A 21,199-nucleotide genomic window follows, 5' to 3' on the forward strand; every position below is an offset into this window, starting at 1 on the left:
TTACACGGCGTAGACTGCAAGTACGCCTGCGCATGATCAGTTAAGAAGGTCGTAGCTTATCCAAGGCACCATTTGCCATAACTGAGGATTCTTCCAGCCTCCGATAACTTTATAAGCGTAGCAGATCTCCGGTACAAGAATCGAACCTCGGATATTCCCAAAGCGAAGAAGGAGAGGTAATCTCCAGCGGTGTGAAGTAAATGTATTGAAATCAGGTGGAGGCTTACAGAGGTTTGGAGTTGGTACAGGCCAAATATTTCTAAACAATCGAACAAACAAACAAACAAAACAAACTCCGTGGTTTTAGTGCACACGCGAACTATATCGGCCGAGCTACCGCGGCTTGTCGGCGAAGTTAGTGTCAACTTTTGCGGATAGAGGGTGTCGCGTGGTCAGCGCAACGAATCCCCACGGCCGTTAATTTCGGTTTTCTAGACCGAAGTCGCTCTTTCCTTGAAATACCTCCTCAATTATCCTCACGAGGCTGAGTGGACCCCGTTCCAGACCCGCTACTTCTTAGAAAATCTGACAGCGCAGGGGATCGAACCAGTCAGAGTATCCAGACTGAGGGGGGGGGTCCGGGTACTTTCGAAGTCTGTCTGTCCACTGAGCTCACAATGTTATTGAAGTTTTCTTGTCGAACCGCGTTTTCAAAGGCGCACAGAGTTTCGGGTTGCTTGAACATCGGGATCGGGGGTGCGGTTCGCGGTCGGTTCGCACACGTTTCTTCTCGTTGACAGAGGCTAAGCAACGGCGTGAGCCGTAACGGGTGGGATTTAGGACAGAGAGGGATCACAACAAAGGGAAAGAAACTGAATAAAGGAAGGAGGTAAAATTATCATATAAAATTTTTACCGTCAAAGCAATAATACTTTATTATTTATTTATTTACATAGCACGCACTACATGTTTCGACCTCTAACGGGTCATGTGAGAAACTTGTAGGACGTGAAGATGACCCGTTTGAGGTCGAAACATGTAGTGCGTGCTATATAAATAAATAAATAATAAAGAACTATTGCGTTGAGGGTAAAAGTTGCATATGTTCATTGTATATACGAAACAGGATGCAACCCTTAAAAAAGAAAGAGGTAAGTGTGAAGAACAGGGGACAGAAGGAGGATGAAATTAATTTGGAGAAGAGAAAATGCGATGTGGAAAGAGGTGGGAAAGAATATTAAAATAAAAGAGGATAACCGAAGAGGGAGGAAAAATGGGAAATAGACGAAAAAGATGGAAAAGAAAGGGGAAATTATAGAGGAAAAATAAAAAAGAAATTTGTGGAATATTTCGGCTTACTTATGTGGAAGGATTAAAGAAAACCGCGTAAAACCACAGTCGTGATTCCAACGGAACACCGTTCGAATGGTCGTTTACAGCGTTGGCCTTAAGGTTCTGCCACACAGAGCGCTAAGCTATGTTCGCTACGTACGCTACGTACGCTGTGTACACCCTGCGACGCAGCTAACATAGGGAACATAGCGTACGTAGCGTACGGAAGTCTGTGTGGCCAGTCACATTGGCAATAAAGGGAGACATTTTTTCTGTTCGTATAGCGAACATAGCGTACGTAGCGTGCGTAGCGTACGTAGCGCTCTGTGTGGCCGAACCTTTACGCTAACCTCGACGGTAAGAATGAAATTAGTGAAATGAAGAAAAAAACGGAAAAAAAAAAACGAAAATGAGAAGAGTAGAGGTCTTACGACGAGCTGATCACCCGCCCAAGGAGTCCTACCGAATATGTAAGATCTAGAAAAACCGAAGTGAACGCAGTTCATGGAGGTAGGCCTAGGCCCACTGGGGCTGTAGTGCCAAGAAAGAAGAAGAAGAAGAAGAAGAAGAGGGAACAAATGAACTGATGCAACATCGCACGTTATTGGAATTGGTGAACTGTTCATGAATGTATCATCACTTCGCTAAGCATGGACGTGATCCCGAAGCAGTACGGCAGCTCTGCAGCAGATGTTCCGCCCCGGCAGGCCTGGCGGTCACACAGCACGTGCGCTTACTCACTCACTCCCGTCTGCAGTGTATGGCGGGCGCACTGATATGCCCGTCAGGGGTTGAGAACCTGTACTCGCAAGGCTGCAGTGCTGCATGGCAAACGCAGTCTTGCGGCGCTTCTACGTTACAAGAAAATAGCTCGTCGAATGAAAATCAGCCACATGCAAACGACAAAGTAATGTGACGTGCATATCAACTGCTAGGCAACGACTCGGTACATACATTTCCGCGAAGAACCGACATATCACCCGGAGAATAACGGGGAAGTGCCGGCATATCACCCGGAGAATGACGGGGAAGTGCCGTCATATCACCCGGAGAATAACGGGGAAGTGCCGTCATATCACCCGGAGAATGACGGGGAAGTGCCGTCATACCACCCGGAGAATGACGGGGAAGTGCCGAATCCGAAATCCGTTAAATCAACGATTTGCTGTATCGTTATAGAAACTGACGTTTTGTTTGCGGGTCGAATTGAACTATTTCAGGATACGTTCCAGAGGCCGAGTTATACATCAGAGATCTGAGACTCCGAGAGTAACTTTCTTAACACAGTACTCACTCATGCATCGGATATTCGAATTATCGAGCCGTGAAACATTTGTGACTGGCGTCCAACATACACATCGCTGGCGTTTCAGTACCGTAGCGTCTATAAATAAGAGCGTCATATATTCCTTCGGCACGTGTTTTTCTCGCCTATGACGATCCAAGGTCTTATGGTTCATAGCAGTTGTATCGTGAGTCAAGATCACTGAGTGGACTTACAGCATAAAAGTGCGTCCTGAAGTCTACGAACACATTTCAAAAAAATTACAGGTTATGGTTCAGCACAACAAACAATAAATGCAGAGATAATTTCGTTTTTATGTATTTCCTTTGCTCAGCCTTCCTTCCTTTTTTCTTCCACGACTTACGAGTATGCACATGCTTCATGTTCTGAAGGACTTGCCACTGATGTCATTCTTACCAAGGTTCAACAACATAGTAATAATAATTAAATTGACTACCAATAATATACTTATCACAACGACAGATAGCAATTATCATAATCATAGATATAATTCTAAGCAATAGTATGTAACAGGGACATTCGTAAGGGCAACTCCAACACACACACAACGAAAAATATACCCCAATAAACGTAATGGTAAGTAACCAGGGACGTAAGTAGTTTTACCAAGGAGGGATCTTAAGGTAACCATTGCAGTTCAGTGTACAAGTTTAGAGAGTCGTCTAGTGGAGGAGTCGGTTAATACATTTTCGAGAGGCCACACATACGAGAAAGAATCAGTAAAAAGATCACAAAAGGATATAAAACGTAAAACATGTGATACTCGAATCTGAGGGAAAAACATGTATTTCTCGACCAATACTGATTACACTTGTCCCATCGCTTTTCCAGTGAGTCGAAACCCCAGCATACATGTCTCGACAAACACTTCCCACCGTAAAGAGGAAACATTGCTTTTGAATGTCATTTGCATTGAGTCCTTTTGCCCACAAGAAACGGACAACAGAACGCTGCTCTTCGGTAGTATATTCTTCAGGCAAGGTCGCCATTCTGACTACTGAAACTAGCCTCTGAACATACGCATGCGCGTCTGTTACCTGGAGTGCTATACAGCTGGACTGTGCTGTTACCTAGTGATACACATACACAACATCTCTTTCGTCTATTGCAGCTGTATTTACCGACTCTCCCTCATATCAGTTTCTTATTGACTTTACTGCATGGACTCTAAGCCATGAAGTGAAGCTTGATTCAACGAGCTGGATTGTCTATAGTACAGACTATATTAGACATGTACCACACACACACACACACTACAGACTATACTACAGGGATGTACTACAGATTATATTACACACACTGTAGACTATACAACGATGTACTATAGATTATACTATCTACATAAACAAATATACAACAGCCGTTACTGAATAACGGCTTTCAAACAAATATCATGGCAACAATTAGAAACAGCAACAAAGAAACGACGTTCTCTGTGCCACCGTGCCGAAATGTTATAAGCAGGACAGTTGTGGGACAGTTGTTAGCCGGTGAGAACGTGGGTATGGAAGCAGAGGACATTGTTGAGATCCGTCACCAGGAAACGAGTGGTGAAGACACAGTAGAATGAGAACACTCAGTACGTGCTGTAGTGAAATGTAGAGTGTGTGAATTAGCGACAGTGCTATAGTTACTTGTAGTTATGTTATGTGAGTTTCCAATAAATCCAATAACCAATCCAAGCCCCGCATACAGTCAATCCAAGCACGTGACAATAATGTACCCCGTTGAATTCTGTTACTTGGTATACAGGAACCAATTTTGTGTTTGTTTTGGTGGGCAATATGGAACACTGTACTTGCTCGTGCTTTCAAGTTGCCAGACTACATCACGTACTCATATCTTTTCATTACACGTCGAGAATGTTGATAAATACTCACCAATCCAAACAATTTAGAAATATTACATGCACCCATATTGCTCTCCGCACATTACCCTGCCCTCATTCCAGGCCCGTTTCAAAGTAAAAAAACATTTTGCATGCTTCTGTAAATGATATGTGCTTACAAGAATTACATTTTCTAAGTAGTTACTATAGGATTCTGACGACGGTGTATAACACACTGATATATTGGGTTTTTGGACTTTATCCATCGTCCTGGTTTTTAAGATAACAAATAAAAACACGACGTTTCGGAAACTGGATCTGTTTCCGTCCTCAGGTGAAGGAAAAGGGAAACACCTATTCTAACACCTAATTGAGGCTAGCTCTTTCTAACGGACCCAACAGAATAGGTGTTTCCCTTTTCCTTCACCTGAGGACGGAAACAGATCCAGTTTCCGAAACGTCGTGTTTTTATTTGTTATCTTAAAAACCAGGACGATGGATAAAGTCCAAAAACCCAATATATCAGTGTGTTATACACCGTCGTCAGAATCCTATAGTAACTACTTAGAAAATGTAATTCTTGTAAGCACATATCATTTACAGAAGCATGCAAAATGTTTTTTTACTTTGAAACGGGCCTGGAATGAGGGCTGGGTAATGTGCGGAGAGCAATATGGGTGCATGTAATATTTCTAAATTGTTTGGATTGGTGAGTATTTATCAACATTCTCGACGTGTAATGAAAAGATATGAGTACGTGATGTAGTCTGGCAACTTGAAAGCACGAGCAAGTACAGTGTTCCATATTGCCCACCAAAACAAACACAAAATTGGTTCCTGTATACCAAGTAACAGAATTCAACGGGGTACATTATTGTCACGTGCTTGGATTGACTGTATGCGGGGCTTGGATTGGTTATTGGATTTATTGGAAACTCACATAACATAACTACAAGTAACTATAGCACTGTCGCTAATTCACACACTCTACATTTCACTACAGCACGTACTGAGTGTTCTCATTCTACTGTGTCTTCACCACTCGTTTCCTGGTGACGGATCTCAACAATGTCCTCTGCTTCCATACCCACGTTCTCACCGGCTAACAACTGTCCCACAACTGTCCTGCTTATAACATTTCGGCACGGTGGCACAGAGAACGTCGTTTCTTTGTTGCTGTTTCTAATTGTTGCCATGATATTTGTTTGAAAGCCGTTATTCAGTAACGGCTGTTGTATATTTGTTTATGTAGATAGTATAATCTATAGTACATCGTTGTATAGTCTACAGTGTGTGTAATATAATCTGTAGTACATCCCTGTAGTATAGTCTGTAGTGTGTGTGTGTGTGTGGTACATGTCTAATATAGTCTGTACTATAGACAATCCAGCTCGTTGAATCAAGCTTCACTTCATGGCTTAGAGTCCATGCAGTAAAGTCAATAAGAAACTGATATGAGGGAGAGTCGGTAAATACAGCTGCAATAGACGAAAGAGATGTTGTGTATGTGTATCACTAGGTAACAGCACAGTCCAGCTGTATAGCACTCCAGGTAACAGACGCGCATGCGTATGTTCAGAGGCTAGTTTCAGTAGTCAGAATGGCGACCTTGCCTGAAGAATATACTACCGAAGAGCAGCGTTCTGTTGTCCGTTTCTTGTGGGCAAAAGGACTCAATGCAAATGACATTCAAAAGCAATGTTTCCTCTTTACGGTGGGAAGTGTTTGTCGAGACATGTATGCTGGGGTTTCGACTCACTGGAAAAGCGATGGGACAAGTGTAATCAGTATTGGTCGAGAAATACATGTTTTTCCCTCAGATTCGAGTATCACATGTTTTACGTTTTATATCCTTTTGTGATCTTTTTACTGATTCTTTCTCGTATGTGTGGCCTCTCGAAAATGTATTAACCGACTCCTCCACTAGNATTTTCTACTTGCAAACAAGTATTCTCCTTCTAGCTTTCATTTATGAAGATATCAAGCAAAAATGAATTTGTGTTCCGTAATACCCCAAGTTTCCTGCACAGATTTTGATACGCTTCAATGCCCGATGAGTTCGCTGGTTCTTTCAGTCTTTCAACATCCTGGGAGTAAAGGGCGGCCTGAGCGTAAGACAGACAACTTCACCGCCGTCTGTGAGCCAATTGCCTAGAAAATGCGTAGCCTTGACGTCTCACAACGCTATGGGCCTCCAAGGCTTGTTACAGGGATAGCTATTGTTAGGCAACACACGGATCAGTAAACAGGGCTCCTTAACAACAGAGACTGTTTTCTGCGTGGTTCGTGCAAAGTAGTTATAGAGAAGAGTTCATATATCTGGTCATGAGCTTTAGATGGGACTCGACACCAACACTTACTGACTGACTGACCGTCAGTAGCAATGTGACTGACTTGAGAAGCAGCAGCAGAGCATAGTCGAGTTTCGAGTCGCCAGCCTGCCGGGATATAAACAGAGTCGAGTCTTCGGAATTGGCAGCTGCAGAAATGGCAAGACTGGAGTTGGGCTGTGAAAAGAAGACTTCATGTGTGATTTGAAGTTACAGTGAGACTGGGATAAATCCGTTGCCAGGATACGGCTAGTGAAGACTGTGAACCCTAGTGCGTGTGCAACGGTGAAACTGTAAATTATGTAGCTCAGTGATAACGCTGTATTGTCTGTAGTCCCGAGCTGTATGAATGTATATAAGGCGTCGATAAAACCATCATCAAACCTAGAGCCGGTCTTACAAGTCATGCAAAACCTATGCAAGTGACAGAATACATGTATATACTCAATACTGCAAGTGCGTGTGTCCGTAATCTGTTTCTAGTTAACACACGTGTTAGGTCCACATCTGCATGTGGCAGGAGCGTAAGTCAAGTTTCCTTTCAACTCGCGGTTCCATTGCATCGCGAATTTACACAAGACCAGCTACGCAACGTACGCCAAGTATTTATATATCTTCGCATCACCAGTAATGTTCACCACGGCCAGCTGTAGACAGACGGACAATACGCCAACTAGCGTCTCTGTTCCGGTCTATAAACTGCAGACAATTTTAAGTTAGCGCAATTCCTTGACCCGGTACTCAACGGCTATTCAAGGCTTCTAAGTGGTGATCCTGGCTCAGTGCCAAAATTCAACTATCCAAGTTCCGATAAGCAGACTTTTTATGAACACTGACAGGCGTGCCCAGTTTTCGCCGTAATGTAACAAGGTACAGTAAACGGAGAAGGGGCCATAACGCGTTCCAGGACAGCTGCGCCCTCACAACATCCGCTTACACTTGAAAGAAACACCACAGAATGTAATCAGTGCTTCAATACGATTCAGCGGCAATAAATCGCCTCTCTGGCCAGAACACTGCCAAGTTCCTTTCGTAATTCACTTTCATGTGGCTTATTTAAAGGCTCCTTTAATATATCAGCGCAGTTGGTTGAGGCACTACGCTACAAGCCCCAAGGTCGTGGGTCTGATGCACGATGAGGTCACTGGATTTTTAAATTGACCTAATCCTTCCAGCCGCACCATGGCCCTGGGGTCGACTCAGCCTCTAACAGAAACAAGCACCAGGAATCTTCCTGAGGATACAAGGGCGTGTAAGCCTGACCTCAACGCCATCTGTGAGCCGATTATCTAGAAAATGTGGGATCTTCGACGTCTCACAACCCTAAGGGCCACCACGGCCTCTTACAGGGATGGCTTTAACTTTGTTATTCAATACGTCGAACTATATACCGCAGAATAGTAGGACAATTCGCTAGGTAAGGATTTGAAAGGAAACGGTCGTGATTTAATCCAGGGACTACGCCGGTATTTTCATGGAGAAAACTGCGAAGAATCCTCAACTGTTCTTCAGTGACATGCGTCATACATTCCCTTCTTATGGTGACAGCATCTTTATTTGCTGTCGGCTGGACGACTAAGGGGTCGGAGTTCGAGTCCCGGTAGAGTCAAGAATTTTCTCTTCTCTAAATTATCCAAACCGGCTCTGGGGTCCACCCAACCTCCTACCTAGCGGGAATGGGGGGCTCTTTTCCCGGGGGTAAAGCGGCGGGGGCGTGAAGCTGACCCCTCACCTCCAGCTAGTGACGAGGTCAAGAAAACTTGGACCTATAAAACAACTCCACCATACGCGTTCATGGTGCAGTGCTTAATTCGTTGAGCACAGGAACAATTTTACCTTTCACCTTTTTACGAATTTTAGTTCTACTCCTGAGTTCAGCGAACAATAAATCGCCTGCCACAATTGCAGAGTCTTCGAGCACAGTATCATCCCCAAAGGGTTTATTCTTCTGTTGCTTCTAATCCTCCTTCTCCTCCTCCTTCTCCTCGTATCATCCCCAAAAGGTTTATTCTTCTGTTGCTTCTACTCCTCCTTCTCCTCGTATCATCCACAAAGGGTTTATTCTTCTGTTGCTTCTACTGCTCCTCCTCCTCGCGTACCGCGCCATTTTCAGGGAAATGCGAAAAACACGTTTTATTATTTAAAATCCCTCCACGGGCAACATGTTGCCCCCGACCTGTCACATTCCTGCAAACTTATAAGCAAATTATAGTTTTGTGTGTATACTCTTTGGGGGCGCGTGGTAGCGTTGAGGTTCTATGCTACAATCCGGAAGGTCACGGGTTCGATTTCCGATGAGATCACTGGATTTTTTCAGTTGACCTAATACTTCTGGTCGCTCTATGGCCCTGGGGTCGACTCAGCCTCTAACAAAAATGAGTACCAGGAATCTTCCTGGAGGTAAAGGGACACTTGCCGGCGCGTAAGGCTGATAACCTCAACGCCATCTGTCAGCCGACTGTCTAGAGCAAAATGTGTGAGCCTCGACGTCTCACAATCATATGGACCTCCATGGCCTGATACAGGGATAGCTTTACCTTACATTTAATATTCACGGATTCAGATACGACTTATTAAGGGAGAATACAACTAAAATAAAAAAATTAAATAAACGTCGTAAAGAATTCTCTCGCCAAACAAATATCAGCCCGCTGGACTTGCGTGTCTCACGGCTGTAATCATGCAGAGCTCTGCCTTCCCATTTGTAGCGCCCTGTGGTTCGGTGAAAGCTCGAACTCTCCGAGATATACGTACATCGTCATCTTCACAAGTAAGAAAGCTCAGGTCAGCTTACACACTGTTTACGCTGGCTTCGTGCTTAGCTTACTGTTCGAACTCTACTATACCCCGAAAGACTGGCCAGTTAGTGGTCCCAACTCCATGTGAAGCCATTCTGAAAGCATGCCACGTCAGAAAGCTCAGTTTGTAATATGGTGGCATTATTTGGAATGAGATTAAAGTAACTGACTCTGCCTGTTCATTCGAAACCGCTAATTACCTGTGACTGCATCCCGAAATGCCGAGCTAAGAATGCTTCGAAAGGTACACAATACTAGTGTTCCGTTTAATGCAGCGGAGCCGCAGAAAGTCGATGAACAGTATATCGACGTGACTACATCCATTTGACGTCGAGTGCCACCGCGAGGGTGCGCCCTGACTCTGGTTCTGTTGCTGTGGGCACATCGCGGGGGCAGTTCAGTCCCTGCCTACCCTTCAGCTGCTGCGGACGCCTCCAGGTAAGTCAAATCGTACGGACAGACAGAATTTGCCTACTGATTCGTCTGACTGCAACAATTTATTTGGTGTCTCATTTCACATAAACACAGTTTTAGTTAAATTCAGCATATCATTAGCATTCTTGTGTACTTAAAAATGTTTACATAAAGAGGTATAATCAATCATGCATCACATTAAATCACTGATCGTCAAAGTTTCTGATGTATTAATGATATTAATTTATCACCGTGCACACATAATTCCTTCCTGCAGATATGTCAACTGAACATATTCAGCCCTTGTTGAAACCACGACTGAAACGTCACGCGTATTATAAAAAAAAATGAATACTGTCAAAATTATTTTGAAGAGCAAGAAATCCCACCTTTCGTGTAACGGTGTCTTATTCCACACTTATTTACAGGTCATTCGGCTGTCACTAAGTTCAGTGTTCGAACAATCAGTTATTATCCTGTATAAGATTTGAGGCTTTCACGGCGGTGACTATGAAGAAAGCAGTCTTCTGGGATTTGGCACCGTGTATATGTGGTGTTAACCGACGTTTCGGAGGAACGTATCGCCCCCATCTTCAGGNTCCTGTAGTCGTTTGAAAACAGCAAATTCTCTAAGGCACTACCACATGCAGAAGCATACCGCCCATCCAAACAGTGCAACCACGAAAACAATGACTCTACCTTTGGAAGCAGCAACACCGCCGTAACATTCCTGAGTAGAAGACAACTGCACAGACATCAGCGGAAATAAATACTGAAGGAAGGGCGTTATGTGTAGATGTTAGACCTCAACATACGACAGACATACCAATAACATAATCTACGCAACTAACAGAAAAATTAATTATCCTTTATCACTTTCTACAAGTAATTTTATGCGTCTTCTTGTTGCATGCTGAATAGGGATATCGACCGATTTTTGTACAGTTTTCGCGGAGAAGTTGCAATGTCACATATGTTGCAAATCATTAACATTTGGCTGTACCGACCTTGTTTTGTGTTACAGACTTAACTATGGCCAGCTTCGATCTGCTTCCAGACGAGATACTTCTCAAGATATTCTCATACTTGGGCATTGATGACGTGGCCCTGTCTGTCAGAAATGTCTGCACTCGGTGGAGTAAGGTTTCAGACGACGATGAGATATGGGCGTACTTGCGTTACAGCCCCAATACAAACGACCCACTCGAACAAATTATATTCATGTTGGAAAATATGCCGGCTCTGAGACAATTTGAGTACACAGGAACCTGCAATGTCATAGAAAACCTATGTGAATGCTGCAGAAATGTCAGCGTTTTACATATTCCCTGCACCACATTAAATGCAACCCATCTTCAGTTAGTCATGGAAAGTCTAACCGAGTTGAGTGACCTTGGAATTCTAATGAGTCCTACGGAAGAAGGGCTTAAGATAACTCGCATTATTGGTCAATCCGTCACTCTTGCATGTTTACACCTGTACTCGTCTCATGAGGACACTACAATGCCCGGCCTGTTGAAGCCCATAGCAGACGGATGTCCAAATTTAGTCGTACTAGAATGCGAATCCTTCAACTGTCCAACCGATGAGATCTGTTACTTGCTGCAGCGCAAGAAGCGTCAGCTCCTGACATATGATCACTACGGGGCAGTCACTGCCAACTTCTTCGCGGCTCTCAAGGAGTGCACCAATCTGAAAAGTCTCTCCCTCATAGCAATCGAAATTTACGGTCTGTTTAATGAATCTCCTCCCGCGATGAATTTAAAAAATTTAAAAGCGTTACAGATATCAGACTGCAGGTTTCCCACGGTAAAAATAATCCCTCTAACTCTATTTCTGAACACATTGTCCCATTTATCGTACATTGGCATACCTCATACCAGCGGAAACATAGACGTTATTACGAATAAGATCCTGCTTAGGTGCCCATTGCTTACGCACCTCGATCTTGGTGGAAATGAACTTCACTGCAGAGGCCTGAGAAATATAAGGTCTTGTACAATGTTGAAGTACCTGGATGTTTCGGACTGCACACAGCTGGGCAAGAGGGCTATGAAGTACGTTGCTGAAGGCTGTCCGCAGTTGCAACACCTCGACGTGTCTTATATTCCAGTCTCAGACAGAATGTTCCGGCAAATTCTGAGATGTCGCAACCTGAAGGAACTGCTCATGAAAAACTGTGATTTAAGGCCCATTAATCTGGGATCTATTTCAACACATATTGACGGTTTACTGTATCTCTTCATTGGACCAGATTATCAGTTGCCACATTACGTCAGAGACCAACTGAAGCAGCAAATGCCCCAGCTGGTCATAGCTGAGTCTCCACTTACATGTGACGAGAGCGAATATCTCCGAATGAAAGACAAATTCATCCCCAGGCATTTTTGGTGACGAGTTAGTCTTGCGGACCACTGGAAAATATTTTAGAAGTACGTACATGAAATCCGAAGATCTGATCGTAGAAAAGTGAAGACTGAATCATTGCCAAGCAACCAAATGTCCGAGATTCCATCAGTTCGATTCGTGTATGATAATTTCGACATGCCAGTCCATTACTACTCAAATTTTATAATAGAATGTGCCTTCAGAGAAGAGCCCAATTTTATTCAAAGTGATATATTTATAATAATGGAAACATTTCTCTGGATTCACTACTAAGAAAGTAAGATTAATATGAAGTCAATTCTATAATTAAAATAGTCGTTTACGTGATATATCACGCTTTATTTTACATCAATTTGCATTTTACATATGTCACAAATATATAACTAGGCTTGTATACATTTCAATTACGTTAACAGTAGCCTTCCTTTTGTTATCCTGCGGAAATCAACTAACTACACCCCTCAACAAAGTGACGGGCTGTGTGCTAGGTGCAAACCTCGGGTCTAGAGTTTGAATGTCCACTCCTTTTGTGTGGATCTCAAAACACAGAAACACTTTACACTCTCTTGTCGCGTGGGCGCTGCCGTATTATCTCGCAAGATTTCGGATAAAACTAACTTTCTCCACGACCGAAGTGTAAGCTATTCAAGCAAGGAAAGAAGACAGAGTGAGAGTAAGTTCCTTGCTTCAGAACTTACCCTTCGACCGTGAACATGGCGGCAGTACGCTACTGCGAAACGTCTGTAAGCGTGTACAACAACACGCTACAGAGTGACGACGTGACAGCTGCCTCAAGCTCGGTCGTTATGCTAATATTATGCCCGATACTGCACACAGCCTGGGGCACATCTGGTGTACACTGAGGGTCCCACTCCGGTGTCTCAGTGACTGGTTACCGTACCCTGCCACTTCTAGTGGCAGCACCCTATTAGGGGCATTACTGTCTGTGAGGGAACGTAACACCGTGAGTGTTCAGTGAGAATTCCGGTAAGGAGAGGCAATCACATCTTAAAAATGATATCTAGACACACAAGATGGCGTAACGATGTTACGGTGTCTGAGGAAGAAAGAGCATCAGTAGTGTTTCAGACACAATATAGTTCAAAGCCGTAAGCAGAGACTCTGCTCCTAAACACATGGAACCAAACAAGAAATGTACTCGTCTTATCTCTGGTATCGAAAATGAAATCGCACTAGCCGCCGCTGAGTGCATCAGAGTCGCTTCTGAGATCAATGCTCAGTGCCTTTTCTGCGCATTTTTTTTCAATTATGGAGAGTCCGTTCGTTCTTACAGATTACTTTTCAAGATGATATTGGCAAATGCATTGCGTGAATAAGGTAGCTTGATAGATTCTAAAGGGTTCTGACGATGGTGTATAGCACACAGAATTACTGGGCTTTCGGACTTTATCCATCGTCCGGTATTCTGGAAAATAGAAAACACGACGATTTCTACCTCATTTTCTATCCTAGTTGCACGCATGCGCGTACTTTATCACAATTCTGATTTATATTTTCTTGCTGTCTCCCGCCGAACTGGCCTGGTCTCAGGTGACGAAACAGTTGCAGTGAATATGACAGTAGTCGAGGTTAACCCTCTCTAAGGGGCCCAACTGAGTAGGTTTCTACCTTCCTCACCTGAAGACGGAAACAGATCCAGTTTCCGACACGTCCTGTTTTCTGTTTTCCAGAATACCGAACGATAGAAAAAAATCCAAAAACCCAGTAATTCTGAATTTGTTCGGGTTCCATATTGGGCCCAATTCCAGTGACTGGAGTTTGTTCTCTCTAATAAACCCAACAGACTGAGTTCGTTGACACCCTCAGCTCTGCACGCAAACAGATTGGGTTTCCGAAGCGCTGTCTTGTGTAGCAATTTTTAGAATTTCTGATGGTGGAGTAAGTCCTAACTCCAGTATTTACGAATGTCACCCATCGTCATACCCCTTTAAAACCTAACCAGACAATTCAGGAACAAGGCAACAACAAACATACATACCCTCCATTCCAACTCCTTTAGTCTAACAAGAACTAGCCGTTAGAGGCTCCAATCTCTGTTTAACACAAACTCCATGGGGCGCCATAAAATGGTGCGGCATACAATTCTGAAAGTATGACGTCAAACATGAGATCCCGAAGTAATATTCAAAACCCCATTTCAAAAAGAATCCGCAGATTATTATAAATAAGAATACAATAAATAAATCTGCGTCTCCCATGACAACCGCCGGCTACATTTGGTGATATCTCGAATAACCAGCATAAGAATGCTTTTTTGTTTTATTCCTAGTGGGGTGGGAATAAGTCCCTTGTACTGCGGCCACTTCTGAACTATTGGACCAGCCCCAGATGATAGGTGAGGGTGATTGTGGAGCAATTGGAGGGATGAAGATTGGCAGGGGAAACCGAAGTACTCGCAGAAAATATGCCCCAGCGCCACATTGTCCACCAAAAATCCCACTTGACCAGACGCGGGATCAAACCCCAGCCGCCGCGGTGGGAAGCCAGCGACTAACCGCTTGAGCTATGGCGCGGCCCAACATAAGAATGCTTACAAACATATACTATTGATCTGTTTAATGTAGTGTAATCTTAAAATTTCGATACACTGCATATCGACGTGACTACATCGATTCGACGTCGAGTGCCACCGCGAGGGAGCGCCCTGACTCTGTTTCTGTTGATGTGGGCACATCGCGGGGGCAGATCAGTCCCTGCCTGCCCTTCAGCCGCTGCGGCCGCCTCCAGGTGAGTCAAATCGTACGGACAGTCACAATTTGCCTACTGATTCGTTTGACTGCAACAATTTATTTGGTAATCTTAACTTCATGCATCCTGCTGTGCTACAATATACAACTCTTTCATGAACCGTCACAACACAACAAATAGTAAAACATCAAAGTCAGCGTTCAGCTATGGCTTTGCTACATGTTTCGGCCAGTACCGGCCATCATCAGGCAAATACATATCAACAAAAGCTAGCATTTAACTGCAATCATAAAATGGATATAACACTATTAATCGTACAAATTTAAAAATGCTTATGTAAAAAATACAAAAGTTCAGATTATATAAAAATTAAAAATAGGAAGTATTATAGCAAGATAAAATATTAATGATGTTTTCAGTCGTTGTTTGCTTTCCATGCAATACGGACAATTCTTCTTAATGACGAGGTAGCATTACACAATTCATTAATTGCTACACCATGGGCCTCTCTTAAAATCTTGTATATAAAGTAATTTCGAATTTCCCTATTGTCTATGGAAACGCACAAAGTATATCCAACGACTGATTCAATGTTTTTGAAAAAATCATTAATATTATATCTTGCTATAATACTTCCAATTTTTAATTTTTATATAATCTGAACTTTTGTATTTTTTACATAAGCATTTTTAAATTTGTACGATTAATAGTGTTATATCCATTTTATGATTGCAGTTAAATGCTAGCTTTTGTTGATATGTATTTGCCTGATGATGGCCGGTACTGGCCGAAACATGTAGCAAAGCCATAGCTGAACGCTGACTTTGATGTTTTACTATTTGTTGTGTTGTGACGGTTCATTAAAGAGTTGTATTTTATTTGGTGTCTCATTTCACATAAAGACACTTTCAGTTTAATTCAGCATATCATTAGAATTCTTGTTTACTTAAAAATATTTACATAAAGGGGTATAATCCATCATGCATCACATTAAATCTTTGACCTCCAAGGTTTCTGTTATACTGACGGCAAAGTTCATCACGGTGAACACGTAATTCCTATCTCGAGGATGTGTAAACCTAATGAGAGCAATGTTCATATTCACCTCTTGATGGCACCATGACTGACCTGTCAAGGTTATTACAGCAACGTTCTAATATGTTTACAGTTAAAGTTTCTTGAAGAAGACATCTCACTTTCTGTGTGACGTAATTACAGGACAGTGCTGAGGTATTTTTAGTTGAATTGCCTCAATTGCTCAAAAATCATGAATTCATTGCATTTATCTGAATACTGTAAAATTCTGTAAGGTGATACCACATGCAGTAGTAGGCCATTCGGACACATCCCCCGTCCTCAAAACAAAGTGCAGATGATTCTACAGTCGGTGCAAACTATGAAAACACTGACCGTTATTTCGGAAAGAATATTAGCCAAATGCTCACCGCTTTGTTCGCGCTCCATTCTGACATGTTTAGATATCAATAACAAAATATAGGGGGTGAACACTGTAATGGAAACACTACAGACACTGTTAACATTTCATTATTAGGGTGCTGGACCATATTTTGCCTTCAGTACAGCCTTGCAATGACTCGTGCAAGTTTTGAAAGTCTCTATCGGAATTTTATACCATTCTTCGTGAAGATTACCTTCAGGTTGCTTTGAAGACGCTGGAGGTACGAACCTGTTCTTCACGCTAGTCTCCAAAACTGACCAGAGACGTTCAGTAATGTTCAGTTGTGGTAACTGTGTTGGCCAGGGAAGATGTTGAAGTTCACCTTCATGCCCTCCATACCATGACTAAGCAGTTACAGCCATGTGAATGGAGGCATTCGTCTTGGAAAACTGCACCGTTCTTCGGAAATGACGTCTGGACCATGGGGTGCACCTGATTACCCAACCTGGCCACGTACTCCATTGCAGTAATTCGGCCGTGAAGGGCAATACTGGTATCAGCAGAATACTGTACCATGACACTGATGCGCAAACCGTCACAGAACGTCTACAAACGTAAAATCTTTCTGATGAAGAGTACAGTTGAAGGACAACGTGCGCGTCTCCACTTGCCTCATGTCAAGGTTTTACTGTCGTGAATTCCACTTCAACGCAACTGTAAACTACTTTCGACGGCCTCTGTAGTCTAGTGGTCAGAATCCCTGGCTACAGATCCAGAGGTCCGGGTTCGACTCCCGGAACTACAAGATGTTCTGAGAAGTAGTGGGTCTGGAACAGGGTCCACTCAGTCTCGTGAGGATAATTGAGGAGCTATTTCAAGGAAATAGCGGTTCCGGTCTAGAAAACCGAAATTAACGGCCGTGACGATTCGTTGCGCTGACCACGCGATACCCTCTAACCGCTAAATTTGGCACTAACTTCGCCGACAAGCGCCGGTCTCTCGGTCGGTATAGTTCGCTTGCGGACTTAAACCACGGAGTTTGTTTGTTGATTTTGTTTGTGCACTAATTCAGCAATCAGACGTTAAGCAATTGCAGATCTACCGTTGTTAATGGTTTGTCCATTCGGACAGTTTTTGTGGAAACAGAGTCTGCGAGATGAATGTTCAGTTCTGCTGTCACTTTTGCTGCTGGAATTGTGATCTCTAGAAGCCATCCTTCTCAATGTACAACCATACATTTCTGTCAATGCTGATTTTCGCCGACTGCTCCTATTCGCTGATGCTGTGTTCTCATGATTCGCTCAGAAACAGTCGCTCTCGACACACCTAATATTGTGGCAGTTTCTGTCACAGATGCTCCAACTAAACGCGTCCTCTTTCAAAACCGGACAAGTCTTCCATTTAAGGATTTCGTTCACACGGATTGTCATCCAACACAATCAATAACGCACTGAAACGAGCACAAACTGAAGAACATTCAGTGCTGCCGCCTAAAGTTCTTTGAGCGTAACCAACAAGAGCTCTATTCCTCAGTTTCTAAGGTTCCCATTATTTTGCCCACCTCCACTATGTATAACGTGAACATCGGCAACCCGTCTGTACAGTGCTCACCACAGCCTTCTGCAGCCAATCATGTCATCAAAACAAATCCGCATCACAACCGTTGAGTTGAGTGCGATGCTACTGTTTCTCATGCAAACAGCGACCTTTGTCCCCAAGCAACATTACCCGGGAGTGCGTGCGTTGTGTTTTCTTAATTCCACACAGGAACGGAGGTCTTAGATATGGCTCACATTCAGTTTAGAACTTAAAACAAAATTAAACGAATTTTCGTCTATCTACTGAAAATATTTTCGTAAGAACCACTCCTTTTACTATTCTCGATCCCTGTTAACGCTAACATTCGGCAGCGCACTGCAATCGCAAAGCAGCGGGTTCGACTCTCTCTACAAGAAAAGATTTGTCTCTCTCCCCGACGTCTGAAGTTGTAGAGAACCTGCCACAAGTAGGCAACAAGCACCCACTAAACGTTCGGGCACACAGAGCGCTACGTACGCGACGCACGCTATGTTCGCTATACGAATAGAAAAATATCTCCCTTTATTGCCAATGTGACTGGCCACACACACTTCTGTACGCTACGTACGCTATGTTCCCTATGTTAGCTGCGTCGCAGTGTGTACACAGCGTACGTAGCGAACATAGCGTAGCACTCTGTGTGGCCGAAACTTAATTCTTCTTCTCCGTGAATACTTCTCAGTAATGAAAAGAACTCTGAAAACAACTGCGTGCGCAGACATTCAGAATTCCGCTTAACATATCACCGCGACACCCGTAGAAGGGGGGGGGGGTATATACGCGTACACGCGCAGGCGTTAGATCTGAAAATACGGCAGACGCTTCAATGAGATATTCTAAATAGCAGATACGTAATCAGAAAACGAATTCTCCTTTATCACTTTCTACAAGTAATTTTATGCGTCTTCTTGTTCTATGCTGAATAGGCATATCGACCGGTTTCTGTACAGATTTCGCGGAGAAGTTGCAATGTCACATATGTCGCAAATCATTAGCATTTGGCTGTACCGACCTTGTTTTGTGTTACAGACCGAACTATGGCCAGCTTCGACCTGCTTCCAGACGAGTTACTTGTCAAGATATTCTCATACTTGGGCATTCATGACCTGAGTTGCTCTGTACGAAACGTCTGCTCTTCGTGGAGGAGGGTTTCCGAAGACGATGCGATATGGCTCAACTTGCGCTACTGCCCTACTGGACTCACTCCACTCAGCGAAATCAATTTTTTGTTGGAGAATTCGCCGAATCTGAGACAGTTCCACTACACCGGAAGTCTTAATTTCATACGAAAACTATGTGAATGCTGTACGAAAGTCAGCGTTTTACATATTCCCTACACCACAGTAACTGCAAGCGATCTTACGTTAGCTGTGCGCTGTCTAACTGAGCTGAGAGACCTCGGCGTTTATATCGCGCAGGTGGAACCGGCAGTTCTGCTCACCGTTATCATTTCCAAATGCAAAACACTGGTCTCTCTAACTTTGTACCCATCTGCGGGAAACACGGCAGTGCATGGATTGCTCTTACCTATTGCAGAAGGCTGTCCGAATTTGACGGTATTAAAATGTAAAGCCCGAGACAGTACGACGGGGGAAATCTGTTACTTCTTGCACCGCAAAAAGGATAAGCTCGTCACATATGAGTACCACGGGGCAGTCACTACGGGCATCCTCATGGCCATAGACGAGTGCACGAACCTGAAAAGTGTGTCTTTCTTCGGCCATGGAACTAACGGCATATTCACTGGAGTGCCTCCGCTTACGAAACTACAAAACTTAAAAACGTTGGAGATCTCAGGCTACACATTCCCCACGGCAAACATGATGGTTCTAATGTTATTCCATAACACATTATCTCAACTGTCGTACATTTGCTTATCTTACATAGGAGGAAACATCGATACAATCACGAACGCAATTACGCTGAAGTGTCCTTTGCTTACGCATCTGAATGTCGAAGGAAATGAACTTCACTGCGAAGGACTGCGAAATATACATTCCTGCAAAATGTTGAAGTATCTAGATGTTTCTGCTTGCGTGAGAGTGGGGAAGAGGGGTATGACTTACGTTGCCGATGGCTGTCCCCAGCTGCAACATCTCGACTTCTCTCGCAACCCAGTCTCGGAGAGAATTTTTCGGCAAATCCTGAGATTTAAAAACCTAAAGACTCTGCTGATGATGAACTGTTATTTAACAGACATTAATCTCCGATTAATCTCGACACACATTAATGGTTTACTGTATCTCTTAATTGGACCTGAATACGAATTAGCCTACAGCCTCAGAAATCAACTTAAGCGAGAAATGCCACAGTTGCTTATACAAGAGACTTCATTTTTATATAACGGAAATGAGTATGTCCGAATGAAGAGTGACCCCCTCCCCAAGTATCTCTCTTGAACACTGTGCATATTATCTTAGTGCCCAAAAACAATCGGACGGCAGCATTTCTAACATACTCTGTGAAAGCGACTGTACATCTGAAGTGGGTGTGGCAGTCACAGCTTCATTCCGCTTTTTATGATCAATGTGCATTTTAATTGTGTGGCAAATAAACAAGTTCATGCTTTTCGGTTACCTTAAGAATAAACTTCCTAGTGCCATCCACAGCCTGCTAGATGGAAGTCACGGGTACTACTCACACTCTCTTGTCGCGTGCGTTCTGCCGTTATATTTCGCAAGATTTCCGATTAAAGTAACTTTCTCCACGACCGAAGTGTAAGCTATTCAAGCAAGGAAGGAAGACAGTGTGAGAGTAAGTCCTTGCTTGCAGAACTTACCCTTCGACCGTGAACATGGCGGCAGTACGCTACTGCGAAACGTCTGTAAGCGTGTACAACAACACGCTACAGAGTGACGACGTGACAGCTGCCTCAAGCTCGGTCGTTATGCTAACATTATGCCCGATACTGCACACAGCCTGGGGCACATCTGGTGTACACTGAGGGTCCCACTCCGGTGTCTCAGTGACTGGTTAACGTACCCTGCCACTTCTAGTGGCAGCACCCTATTAGGGGCATTACTGTCTGTGAGGGAACGTAACACCGTGAGTGTTCAGTGAGAATTCCGGTAAGGAGAGGCAATCACATCTTAAAAATGATATCTAGACACACAAGATGGCGTAACGATGTTACGGTGTCTGAGGAAGAAAGAGCATCAGTAGTGTTTCAGACACAAT

The 21,199-nt window shown here is 43.5% G+C and overlaps 3 protein-coding genes across 3 annotated transcripts in view; 2 read left to right on the forward strand and 1 right to left on the reverse strand.

The window, feature by feature from the left end:
- LOC111864627 (A disintegrin and metalloproteinase with thrombospondin motifs 9) overlaps positions 1–21,199 on the reverse strand; it is a 363,750-nt gene that overhangs the window by 118,529 nt on the left and 224,022 nt on the right. The window lies entirely within an intron of this gene.
- On the forward strand, positions 9,741–12,718 carry LOC117282322 (F-box/LRR-repeat protein 7-like). The gene is made up of 2 exons (XM_033751508.1): positions 9,741–9,972; positions 10,973–12,718. Exon 2 carries the CDS (start codon positions 10,981–10,983, stop codon positions 12,340–12,342), a length of 1,362 nt encoding a protein of 453 aa, XP_033607399.1. The 5' UTR covers positions 9,741–9,972; positions 10,973–10,980; the 3' UTR covers positions 12,343–12,718.
- On the forward strand, positions 15,010–20,598 carry LOC117282321. The gene is made up of 2 exons (XM_033751507.1): positions 15,010–15,084; positions 19,052–20,598. The coding sequence occupies exon 2, from the start codon at positions 19,060–19,062 to the stop codon at positions 20,419–20,421; it is 1,362 nt and encodes a 453-aa protein (XP_033607398.1). The 5' UTR covers positions 15,010–15,084; positions 19,052–19,059; the 3' UTR covers positions 20,422–20,598.

This window comes from Cryptotermes secundus, unplaced genomic scaffold (assembly GCF_002891405.2).
Source record: "Cryptotermes secundus unplaced genomic scaffold, Csec_1.0 scaffold145, whole genome shotgun sequence".
Classification (NCBI taxonomy): domain Eukaryota; kingdom Metazoa; phylum Arthropoda; class Insecta; order Blattodea; family Kalotermitidae; genus Cryptotermes; species Cryptotermes secundus.